General features: G+C 42.5%; 1 protein-coding gene across 1 annotated transcript; it reads left to right on the plus strand.

Moving 5' to 3' along the window:
- The first annotated feature begins 9693 nt into the window (after positions 1 to 9693).
- Positions 9694 to 12046, plus strand: LOC139556116 (transcription factor SOX-11-like). The gene has a single exon (XM_071369659.1). It carries the CDS (start codon positions 9903 to 9905, stop codon positions 11007 to 11009), a length of 1107 nt encoding a protein of 368 aa, XP_071225760.1. The 5' UTR covers positions 9694 to 9902; the 3' UTR covers positions 11010 to 12046.
- The last annotated feature ends 951 nt before the right edge of the window (positions 12047 to 12997 follow it).

A 12997-nucleotide genomic window follows, 5' to 3' on the forward strand; every position in this document is an offset into this window, starting at 1 on the left:
ATGAGCTCAGTCTCGCGTGCCCCCGTGAGAGTTAGCTGCGATCCATTGCATTTCTAAACACAAAGGAATTCTCCGGTTGAAACATTATTGAAGATTTATGATAAAAACATCCAAAAGATTGATTCTATACATCGTTTGACACGTTTCTACGAACTTTTCGTCTGAACTTTTGCCTGGACTTGCCCGCGCCTCCTGAGTTTGGACACGCGAACAAAAAGGAGGTATTTGGACATAAATGATGGACTTTATCGAACAAAACAAACATTTATTGTGGAACTGGGATTCCTGGGAGTGCATTCTGATGAAGATCATCAAAGGTAAGTGAATATTTATAATGATATTTCTGACTTTTGTGACACCTCTCCTTCTTTGGAAAATGGCTGATTGTTTTTCTGTGACTTGGCCCTTACCAAACATAATCGCAAGGTGTGCTTTCGCCATAAAGCGTTTTTGAAATCTGACACAGCGGTTACATTAAGGAGAAGTTTATCTATATTTCCATGAATAACACTTGTATCTTTTATCAATGTTTATGATGAGTATTTCTGTAATTTGATGTGGCTCTCTGCACTTTCACCGGATGTTTGTTTGAGACAATGCATTTCTGACCATAACACACCAATTTCAAATGAGTTTTTTGGACATAAAGATTAACTTTATCGAACAAAACACAAATTTATTGTGTAACCTGAAGTCCTGTGAGTGCCATCTGATGAAGATCATCAAAGGTTAGTGATTAATTTAATCACTATTTCTGACTTTTGTGAGGGCTCTCCTTGGCTGGAAAATGGCTTTATGATTTTCTGTGACTAGGTGCTGATCTAACATAATTGTTTGGTGTGCTTTCGCCGTAAAGCCTATTTGAAATCGGACACTGTGGCTGGATTTACAAGAAGTTTATCTTTAAAATGGTGTAAAATACTTGTATGTTTGAGGAATTTTAATTATGGGATTTCTGTTGTTTTGAATTTGGCGCCCTGCAATTTCACTGGCTGTTGTCGAGGTGGGACGCTAGCGTCCCAGAGAGGTTAAAATAAAGTGGTGATCCTAACTGACCTAAGACAGGGAATTTGTACTAGGATTAAATGTCAGGAACTGTGAAAAACTGAGTTTAAATGTATTTGGCTAAGGTGTATGTAAACTTCCGACTTCAACTGTATATACTGTATTCAAGTCAAGGCTCATCTTATATAACTACTGCTGTACACACCTTTTCTATTCATACACTGTCCATACTGTCTATACACAACATTATACATACATATGTATGTAAATTTATATATACAACATCAAATCAAATCTAATTTTATTTGTCACATGCACTGAACACAGGTGTAGACCTTACAGTGAAATGCTTACTTACAAGTTCTTAACCAACAATGCAGTTTTAAGAAAATACCTACCTAAAAAAAAGTAACAAAACAAACAATTAAAGAGCAGCAGGAAATATATACTATATACAGGGGGCTATATACAGGGGGTATATATGTGCAGGGGGCAACGGTGTAGAGGTAATTGAGGTAATTATGTACATGCAGGTAGGGTTATTAAAGTGGCTATGCATAGATAATAAGAGAGTAGCAGCAGCATAAGGGGGTGCAAATAGTCTGTGTAGCCATTTGATTAGCGGTTCAGGAGTCTTATGGCTTGGGGGTAGAAGCTGTTTGGAAGCCTCTGCGGTAGCAGAGAGAACAGTCTATGACTAGGGTGGCTGGAGTCTTTGACAATTTTTAGGGCCTTTCTCTGACCCTGCCTGGTATAGAGGTCCTGGATGGCAGGAAGCTTGACCCCGGTGATGTACTGGGCTGTATGCACTACCCTCTCTAGTGGCTTGCGGTCGGAGGCCGAGCAGTTGCCATACCAGGCAGTGATGCAACCCGTCAGGATGCTCTCGATGGTGCAGCTGAAAAACCTTTTGAGGATCTGAGGACCCAAGCCAAATCTTTGCAGTCTCCTGAGGGGGAATAGGTGTTGTCATGCCCTCTTCACGATTGTCTTGGTGTGCTTGGACCATGTTAGATTGTTGGTGATGTGGACACCAAGGAACTTTGCTGACAGGTTACATGACCAAAAGTATGTGAACATCTGCTCGTTGAACATCTCATTCCAAAATCACGGACATTAATATGGAGTTGGTCCCCCCTTTGCAGCTATAACAGCCTCCACACCTCTGGGAAGGCTTTCCACGAGATGTTGGAACATTGCTGCGGGAACTTGCTTCCATTCAGCTACGAGCATTAGTGAGGTCGGGTACTTATGTTGGTCGATTAGGCCTGGATCGCAGTTGGCGTTCCAATTCATCCCATAGGTGTTTGATGGGGTTGAGGTCAGGGCTCTGTGCGGGCCTGTCAAGTTCTTCCACACCAATCATGACAAACCATTTCTGTATGGACCTCCCTTTGTGCGAAGGGGCATTGTCATGATGAAACAGGAAAGGGCCTTCCCCAAACTGTTGCTACAAAGTTGGAAACACAGAATCTGCTCTTCAATAAGGCCATTCTACTGCCAATGTTTGTCTATGGAGATCGCATGGCTGCGTGCTCAATTTTATACACCTGTCAGCAACGGGTGTGGCTGAAATAGCCGAATCCACTAATTTGAAGGGGTGTCCACATACTTTTGTATATATAGCTTATATATTCTGGACTATGACATTGTTTGTTCTGATATTTCTTCATTTCTTTATTTACATTTTGGGGGATTTGTGTGTATTGTTTTGTATTGTTAGGTATTACTGCAGTGTTGGAGCTAGAAACACAAGCATTTCACTGAACTGCAATAACATCTGCGAAATATGTGTACGTGACCAATAACTTTTCATTTGATTTCAACCATGTTTCCACCACATTGAAGATATTCGATAAGAACACACACACACAGAAGTGCTATAGTTGCTACAAAAACTGTCTAAAGCGGTGCCATTTGGAGTATGCATCCCATATGGCACACTATTCCCTGTATAGTGGACTACATTTCACCAGGGCCCATAGGGTTTAGGTAAAAAGTTGTGCCCTTTATAGGGAATAGGGTGCCATTTGGGACACACAGTGAGTGTGGCCATTTGCTGGGGGCCAGACAAAATGTTACCTGCAGTCGGGTTGGTTGTCCCTGAGTAAGCACCATCACTCGTTGGTTGCCGTACTGTGGTCGATCCTGGCGGCTTCCCTTAGCTGTTTTTGTCATGCTCCTGCTCAGGAACCAGGCCCTCTGCAGGCACTTCGTAATTAATTGGAATGTCAACACCAGATGAACTAGGTTTAAATAATTGCTTCTTTTGTCATGATCATTATCTTTGTATTTTTATTTTCCTCTGCTCCTCCTCTCCATCTCCTCCTCCTCTCCACCTCACCCTCCCTTCTTCCTCTCCACCCCCTCTTCCCTTCCCTGCCTCCTCTCCATCCCCTCCTCCTCTCCCTACCTTCTTCCTCTCCTCCTCCTCCTCTCCACCCCCTCCTTCCCTCCCCTCCCTCCCTTCCTCCTCTCCCTCCCTTCCTCCTCTCCATCCCCCCCCCCTCTCCCTACCTTCTTCCTCTCTTCCTCCTCCTCTCCCTCGCCTCCTCCTCTCCAGCACTCCCTCGCCTCCTGTCCAACACCTCTACCTCCCCTCTTCCGGCCCACCTCCCGCCATTGTCTTATTTGCTCAAAATTTATGACATCCTATACTTACCTTTAAATGAGCATGCCCCTGGGATGGAGTGTCTCTCTGAAGAGGCTTGCCGGAAACTTCAATATCAAGTATCTGCGAGCAATTTGTGAGTAAGCCCATGACAGCTTTCTAATTCATTTGTTTAGCTTCAACTGAATTCATGGAGGTGCACAGTAAAATCAGACATATGAAAGATACCAGTATGAGGGAGGGAGATATTTTATCAACCCGTAGTCTCCTCCTGCTCATATACCATAAATTAATTGTTTTTTATAAACTCTGTTGTTTGAGCCTTGAATGCTGATTGGCTGACAGCCATGGTATATCAGACCATATACCACTGGTATGACAAAACATGTATTTTTTCTGCTCTAATTACGTTGGTAACCAGTTTATGATAGCAATAAGGCAACTCAGGTGTTTGAGGGGGCTGCGTGAGGGCTGCGTTGTGTCGTGCATAAGAACAGCCGTTAGCCGTGGTAAATTGGCCATATACCACACCCCCTCGGGCCTTATTGCTTAAATAAATACAGTACAGAATGTAGAGAGTAATATGCTGCTTACAGAAGCATTCAGAACACAAAGAAGGAAGAAATACAACATAAACACATCAAAATTAGGAATAAAACACAGCGGTATTGAGGCTCCAGCTCCAACCTCTCATTATAAGAGGAGAATGGCTCCAGTATAGCAGGCCTCTTCGGACATGCCTTCAGGACATGCATGTAGGTGGACTGTGGTTGAAAGATCTGCAAGCATTTAAAACATAGCACTAACCATCTTATGTTACCTCCTGCCCTTACCAGACATGTCAAGACTTGTAAGGTGGAAAGACACTGCACAAGAAGTTGATTAGGTTTGTAGTCAGCTATCAAAAGGCCTTTTCTGAAAGTGTCTCCTGTTTCATTTGTTCAAAGGGTAAAGGGTTTTGAGTCTTTTTCGGATTGTTTACTTTTGTGATGCTTAGGAGGGAAACTCGCAGCACAAGTTATTTTTGCTTGATCAACCACTACTCTGTATAAGACTTACATGCTACAGTTTCCCAGCCATAAGTCCCTCTCTACTTTTAATCATGGAACTTGCAATTTGCCTTAAGAAACCAACACAAATAAATGTGATTTCATTAATCCGTATTGAGCGGGATAATCACCACGGCAATAGTGTTTGATAGATATGTCCATCTCTGGGCATTGTCAGGCCCTTTCGGCTCTCTGGCCGTATGCATGGCACATACAACTAATATGTGTCCCAAATGGCACCCTATTCCCTACATAGTGCACTACTTTTGACCAGGCTCTGGTCAAAAGTAGTGCACTATATAGGGAATAGAGTGCCATTTGGGACAAAGCATATGACACCGAGCCGGCTGCAGGAATCAATAGTCTGAAAAGGGCAGGCACACACACACGAATCTATGTCCACTACGACAGTCCCGCATGTTGACTCTGTCCCAAATGGCACCCTATTCCCTATGTAGTGCACTACTTTTGACCAGGGCCCATAGGGAAAAGGGTGCCATTTGGGACGGATCCCTTATGTGCCTTCACCATACAGAGTGTCACTAAAAAAGTTCCCTGCAGGCAGGACAATCCATCAACGGAGGGCCTGGTCTTCAGACTAAACACACTCTCATTATAGCAGGTCAGCACCCCCCGAGAGCTCCTGAATACATATTTACTATTACAAGACAAAGAGGTAAACAAATGTGGCTGCGGGGAAACACACAGACAAACATTGCTGTTGTCAGTGGGTGCCCCGGCCATGCCTAGTTTGAACACCTCCTTGTTGAGTCTCAGACACAACAACAGGTTACAAGACATCATCAAGTAGTCTGCTCTGAGCTCACACATTTACATTATCCAGAGCAACTTACAGGAGCAATTAAGTTAAGTGCCTTGCTCAAGGGCACATCAACAGATTTGTTCACCTAGTTGGCTCGGGGATTCAAACCAGCAACCTCTCGGTTACTGGTCCAACCGTTAGGCTTCTGCCACCTCTGCACCTTTGTGTGGGTAGACTGTGAGCAATATGCATCCCCTGAGTTTTCTCTGTGTATTTCACACGGAGCAGGTGGGATGTGAAGGAATGACTACATACAATTCACTAAATATCCATCTATGTAGACTAACTCTAATACAAGATCAGTCTGCTGCCTGATGGTGGTGAAACAGGTTACATTCATCACGCCTTGATAAAGGCTCTTTAGCTGAAACGCAGGTCAAATAAATCCACAGCAAAGAGAGATGAGTGTGTGAATTAATTTTTTATTTGTATGGAATAGGTTACATTTACAGACAGTAGGCCTATCTGACTTCAGGTGATTGTAATTAAGACCAAGACACAGGAAGCTGCTAGTTGATGCTAATAAGATGGCCCCTGCCCCCCCCTTCTATACACACGCAAAGAGGTAGGAGGGGAGAACCTGCGAGCAGATTTACAGCCCCTCTGCTGTGCTGTTTGCATGTGTCTGCTTGTGACAAACACTCTAAAGTGTTAAGCAGACTCTGTTTGCATTCATGACAAGACCCTCCAGTTTTTAATGGTCTACGAAGTGGCAGACCTGGGATGTGTCCCAAATAGTACACATTTTCCCTATGTTGTGCACTACTTTTGACCAGAGCCTATTTGGTCCTGGTCAAAAGTAGAGCACAACATAGGTAATAGGGTGCCGTTTGGGACATACACCTGGAGAATGTGGTGGAGACAACAGCAGGTCAGCTTCATTACAGTATGTATGGCTTTGTGACACTCACAGCACTAATCCTGATGACAGAGTGTTCTAGTCTACAACCTCCACCCTTCCTGTAACTGATTGTTGTCGGGCTATAATCTCAGCTGTCTCATACATAGCCTACAGCATTATTGCCCTACTGCCTTGCAAATAGCTAAAAGCTGCAAACAACATATTGCCTCTAACGCAATCTGTTTTGAGGACCATTAGCAACACGCACAATGCTAAGCTATTCAAAACAAATTAACTAGATAATGTGAACAGAACTAAATATTTATTTTTATTTTAAAGATGCTGTTGCTACTTTTTCATTTGATTCATGAAATGTACTAAAACTGCAGTAAACTGCAGTGAACTGTAATAAAGGACATTTCAGTAGTCTGAGTGCTTTCATTAACTCAAGTGAACACCTCAGACTCAGAACGACTTCTTCCGTGAGATGAAGAGACTCCCCAGTAAGGAGTGATAGGATGCTGTTGTTTCACAGCATGGGTACAGCAGGGCCCTGGTCAAAAGAAGTGCACTATAAAGGAAACAGGGTCCCATTTGGTATGCATCCACTATCTCCACAGCCACTCCAGCCACCTAGCGCTCATCCACCACACACCAGTCACTCACATTCCAGGGAGAACAGCTTGCTTATACAGCTTTGCTTCCAAAACAACGGCGATAAAGCAATCCCCAACTGCTTGTTTCCATATCCACACAAGAGATATTCTGTTAACAGCCCTAATGGTCACCATTAGCTCCCCTCTTCCTCTAGGTGACTTGCCTTTGTGAGCACAGAAGGTGAGGGAAAGCAAATGGAGTACACCTGTCTGGAGGCTATTCAGAAGAAATCCATCCCAGGATCTTCAATATCAGATAGGCCCCACAGTCAGAGCTCTGGTATTGATCCTCTGCTTTCAGTCTTACAGATAAGCACTGTGGAGTGAGATGAAAACATTCACATATAGAATCCTTTGCCTTTTCAGTCTTCACTTGTGTTTTATGCCATCTTGATATTAAGAAAGCTCTTAATCTAACAAAGCACAGGATATCATTGATGCTACTTGGGAAAGCTGTGTGTTTTTTGCACCAGGTGTTGTTGTTGTTGTTTTGAAATATTAATATGTTACACTACATTAATACAATGGGATGATAGCTTTTTGCATTCTCATGCCACATAACTAACTTGGCTGTTGCTAACAAGCACTAAAGGGCTGATGAAAGGCTATAAACACAAATATGATGCAACACTTCAGCTAATTCCAGCTAACACTTCAGCTAGCAACAGCTAGTCATTCTTTCAGACAGGTATGACTAAATTAGATAGACAATTATTTAGGTTTCGGCTATATATGCCACACACACACACACACACACACACCTATTGCAAAATTGTCAAACTGGACAATATGTCACTGTGTGTGTGTGAGCCATATGTAACAGGCCTAATCTGATGAGAACATTGGGGCCTGAGCTGTCTGTTTTGGTAACGCATTTGAAGCTGGGTCCTGCCACACTACCCGGTGTACTTCCTGAGGAAAATTAATGCTGGTGAGTGCTCTCCTCCCTCTCTACCCCTTCCCCCTATCTCTCTCTCTGCATTTCTAATGTGCCATCACATGAGATTGAATGGGGGGAAGGTAGAGTAGAAGAGTGGGTTTGCTGGAGTGCTGGTAAATGAATGCCCTCTAGGGGCCAAAAAGAGAGCTAGAAAAAGCCTTGCAAGAGGGGAATCTGGCACCGGGCAAATAAGAACTGATGCTGGGGTGGTCTTTAGAGAGAGGCTGTTCTGTTCCTTGACACAGCAATCTATGCGCCAGTCTTTGATAATGTCTCTCTCTCTGTGTGTGTGTGTGTGTGTGTGTGTGTGTGTGTGTGTGTGTGTGTGTGTGTGTGTGTGTGTGTGTGTGTGTGTGTGTGTGTGTGTGTGTGTGTGTGTGTGTGTGTGTGTGTGTGTGTGTGTGTGTGTGTGTGTGTGTGTTTGTTTGTGAATGGATTCGTGTTCAGGGATAAATGCAGAGTTAGTACATAGAGATGTACCGTTATATTTCTCTCACTAATACACTCCCCTGGACTGTGTCTGTCACTGAATGCATAAAAAGTACAGTTGCCAGTGGGAAGAAAGTAACAAACAATAGAAATGATTGACAATCACACTTCAGTTTTGTTTTCAACACAATAGGGCTTCAATTCACATCATTATAACACAAGAGTAATAGTCCTCAAATCACATAGTATTGGTCACATACACATATTTAGCAGATGTTATTGCGGGTGTAGTGAAATGCTTGTGTTCCTAGCTCCAACAGTGCAGTAATATCTAACAATTCACAATAATACACACAAATCTAAAAGTGAAAGAATGGAATTAAAGAAATATGTTGTGTTCATCAGATGTCTGTTAAACAAAAGAAGAGTGAAATACACACCATAAACACTCTTATGGTTACTGCTTAAATAATATATATTATTGAAGTCAGATGTCACCATCAGTGTCTTATCCATTCCATAATATAGCAACCTGTTTGGCCAGAGATAACAATCAGTGGTGGGAAAAGTAACCAATAGTCATACTTGAGTAAAAGCCTAAAAGTATTTGGTTTTAAATATACGTAACTATCAAAAGTAAATGTAATTGCTAAAATATACTTAAGTATCAAAAGTCAAATTATAAATAATAAAAAAAATCCTTATATTAAGCAAACCAGATGGCACCATTTTCTTGTTATTTTAATGTACGGATAGCCTGTGGCACACTCAAACACTCAGACATAATTTACAAATGAAGCATGTGTGTTAGTGAGTCTGCCAGATCAGAGGCAGTAGGGATGACCAGGGATGTTCTCTTGATAAGTGCGTAAATCTAACCATTTTCCTGTCTTGATAAGCATTCAAAATGTAAAGAGTACTTTTGGGTGTTAGGGAAATGTATGGAGTAAAAAAGTACACTATTGTCTTTGGGAATGTAGTGTAAAAGTTGTCAAAAATATAAATACTAAAGTACAGAAACCCTGAAAAACGACTTAAGTAGTACTTTAAAGTATTTTTACTTAAGTACTTTACACCACTAAAAACAATGCAATACAATAATACTGTTTTATGGAGCGGACTGTATAAAACTGATGCACTTATTTTTGACTTTCCCAATGTAGTATCTTCCCATCTAATCCCTACCATCAGTGCATTCAATATTCCTGTCTCGCACACCCACTGAGGTATAAATCCAGACAGCATGAATAATTCTGCCCACATGCCCCCACTACCAATGAAATCTCGCGTGGCAGCAAAGGGTTAAAAGAATGTCTGGCGGCCGCTGGGAGGAGTTAAGAGCCGTGATTGGGTACTAAAAAAATGACGTACCCGAAATGAAAGCCCAAAGAACTAGTTAAGAGGGCTGATGATAACTTTGAAAAAGAGTTGTTTGAATGAGCTGGAGGTGTAGAGTGACCAAAAACTAGTTAGCAAAGCAAGGAGTTCGCAGAAAGTGACTGTGGGTATTTGAAACCCTGCAGTGGCTTTGAAACATACGACGGAAACATGGTGCAGCAAACAGAACACAGCGAGACGGAGAGTAGCATGTCCAGGGAAGCTACAGACACGGAGGAAAGCGAAATTATGGCGTGCAGCCCGGTGCCACTGAAACCCGTGAAAGCTGACTGGTGCAAGACAGCAACCGGTCACATCAAACGACCCATGAACGCATTTATGGTGTGGTCGAAAGTCGAGAGGAGAAAGATCATGGAGCAGTCTCCGGACATGCACAACGCGGAAATCTCCAAAAGACTTGGAAAGCGGTGGAAATTGCTGAAGGACAGTGAAAAGATCCCGTTTATCAGGGAAGCCGAGAGGCTCCGGCTACAACACATGGCTGACTACCCCGACTACAAGTACCGACCCAAGAAGAAACCAAAGCTCGACAGTTTCACTAAACCAGCGGTGCAGTCTCCGGAGAAGACCAGCCTCAAACATGTAAAAGCTCCCAGTAAGAAATTCACTAAATTGAAAACTACCAAGGTGGTGAAAACGAGACCGTCTCACGACCCTCGCTACGACTATGTTTTCACCAGCTTTAAAACTACTAGCAAGTCCGTAAAACGGGAATATACTGACGATGAGGATGACGAAGAGGACTACGAGGAGGAGCTGTCCTCTCGGATTAAAGTGGAGGAAGACGAGGAACCGATACCGTACAACATCGCCAAAGTGCCCGCGAGCCCCACTTTGAGCTCCACTGCCGAGACGGAGGGCGCGAGCATGTACGATGAGTCCCGGAATCCGAACACAGCTTCCAACAGACTGTTCTACAATTTCAAGAACATTACCAAGCAGAGCACAACTTGTCCTGCTTCACTCTCACCAGCATCTTCATTCAGGTCCGTGTCCAGCTCGTCCAGCGAAGACGCGGATGATTTACTGGTTGACTTCAGTTTAAATTTAGCATCCTGTGCTCACGGAGCGGAGCTGGGGAACTCGAATTCAGGGAATCTGTCTCTTTCCTTTGTGGATAAGGACTTGGACTCTTTCAGTGAGGGCAGCCTCAGCTCTCACTTTGAATTCCCAGACTATTGCACCCCCGAGCTGAGCGAAATGATCGCAGGGGATTGGCTTGAGGCTAACTTTTCAGATTTGGTATTTACCTACTAGTTAACTAAGTACAGAAGGAGTCATTCTCTGGTAGTCGGTGGGACAGCGTTATGATCAGCCGGTTCCCTCCCCAGCGCTGTTATTACCATGGAGGGAAGGAGGGGGTCCTCCATGAACTGAACCAAGATTAGTTACAATGTGGTACCATTGCAAAAAAAATGTGACATTCATGTCACCCTGACAGGGTTTTATGGAATTTCTTCGGGTCTGCAGTGAAACTGCTCAAATTAAAAGTGGACCACAAAGAGTAGAATCTGAACTATGCATTCCCATCCTACTTGTAACCACTTGGGGTCTGAAAACACGACTGGGCAGATCCGAGGCTAAATCTGAGACACTGTTCATTCAGGATGTGTAACTTTTCAAAAGGTTTTATGTGTTTTTTCTGTATTTCACAAAACAGTTTTTTTCTTATCAGTTCCGAATCCCTACTGGTATGGAAAAGTAGGCTAAACCCGCTGTAGAACACAGGTATGGCAGGAAGCAGCATTTTGATACATAACCAACATACCTCATCTTAAAAAAAAAAAAAAGTAAAATATTTTCAGGCATATTTTTGTACAGTTAAACTAAGGGAATGTACTTACTGTGCTTTCAGTGAGATTTTTTCCCAGGCACTTCTAGTTCTACCCGGTTTCATTTTAGTTTAGCACGCTAGGGTTAAAAAACAATATCAATTTGCATCTCAGCCTTGCGTTTATTTTAAGCTATGTATGTACAGAACTAGATCAGATTTGGGGCGTTTTTAAGGAGTTAAATTGCAATTGGGGAATATAGACCTCATTGCTGGTACTAGATTCAAGATTGTATATGTTCTGTAAAATAGTAAAGTTAGGAGTTTATGTATATCGGTGTGAATGGGTCCCAGATAGCAGGTGTGAAACTGCATTTTCTTGCATTTTATCATCTTAATGGCACATATTGTTTTCTTCATTATTTTGTGCAATATAGGCTACTCTTAAATGGATCATCTGCGTTACGTGTCGTCATGCTGAAGGCTGTATCTTGACAAAACTAAATAAATCAGCTGGAACTGGTTCAACTGAATTTGCATGTTTTGTTATGGGGACATATTTGACAAACACTATTGAAATTGTAGAGCTTATTTGAGCAAGTGTAGCTGCTGTTTAAGGACAACTCCTCTAGTTTCAATGATCTCAAATAGCCTGTGATTGTTGTCTTCATTGAGTGTGAATAGGGCATTTTATTGTGAGACCTTCATATGCATGAGAAATACACTGATATGACACCTTAGATGCAGTGATGGTTAAACTTCAGCATACCAGGGCTCTACGCTGACCAATTTTTACAAGGAGCATGTGTGCACCTAAAGTTTAAAAATGTAGCCGCACACAAATACATTTAGGAGTTCAATGACAAATTTGACGTAATAAAAGCTGTAATCCTTAATTTTTCTTGGCAATTTAGGAATGTTCCCATTTATGACTTTGCAGGGTGGTAAACTTTGCTCCTGAGAATATCCTTCAACTACAGGAAGCCAAAGAAGTACAGTATTCAGCGCCAAAGAGACTTAACTTGGTGAGTCAAAAATACTCTGGTCTCCACCTCCCCTCCTCTGATGTCAGCATGACCAACTGAGGTGGAATGATGACACTGTCTGCAACCCAAATGGCACCCTATTCCCTATAGTACACTGCTTTTGACGAGAGCCCTACAGTGGAGGTGTCATAATACCCATAAAACCTAGTGGTCAAAAAGGGTAATGGTTCCAAACATTTATTTTTCACGTAGAGGATTTTAGAAATACTTAATGGCTTTGTTTCGTGTAGGCTTACCCTGGCATGATGTTTTAATAACCATGTACATCTCAGACAAGGTGACTTTAATCAATATATTTGGCTCTATTTACTCTCAGATTCGAAAATTGCTAATTAGTATCCAAGTAGACGTACAAATCTGCAAGCTACTGCACGTCATCTCTATCTGACACCTTTGCCAACAGGTATTGTGTCAATTTAGAACTGTCA

The sequence above is a fragment of the Salvelinus alpinus genome, chromosome 27 (assembly GCF_045679555.1).
Source record: "Salvelinus alpinus chromosome 27, SLU_Salpinus.1, whole genome shotgun sequence".
Classification (NCBI taxonomy): Eukaryota; Metazoa; Chordata; class Actinopteri; order Salmoniformes; family Salmonidae; genus Salvelinus; species Salvelinus alpinus.

Bases quoted from the DNA above. Each gene is read 5' to 3' on its own strand.
- LOC139556116 (XM_071369659.1), top strand. From the start codon at position 9,903: ATGGTGCAGCAAACAGAACACAGCGAGACGGAGAGTAGCATGTCCAGG.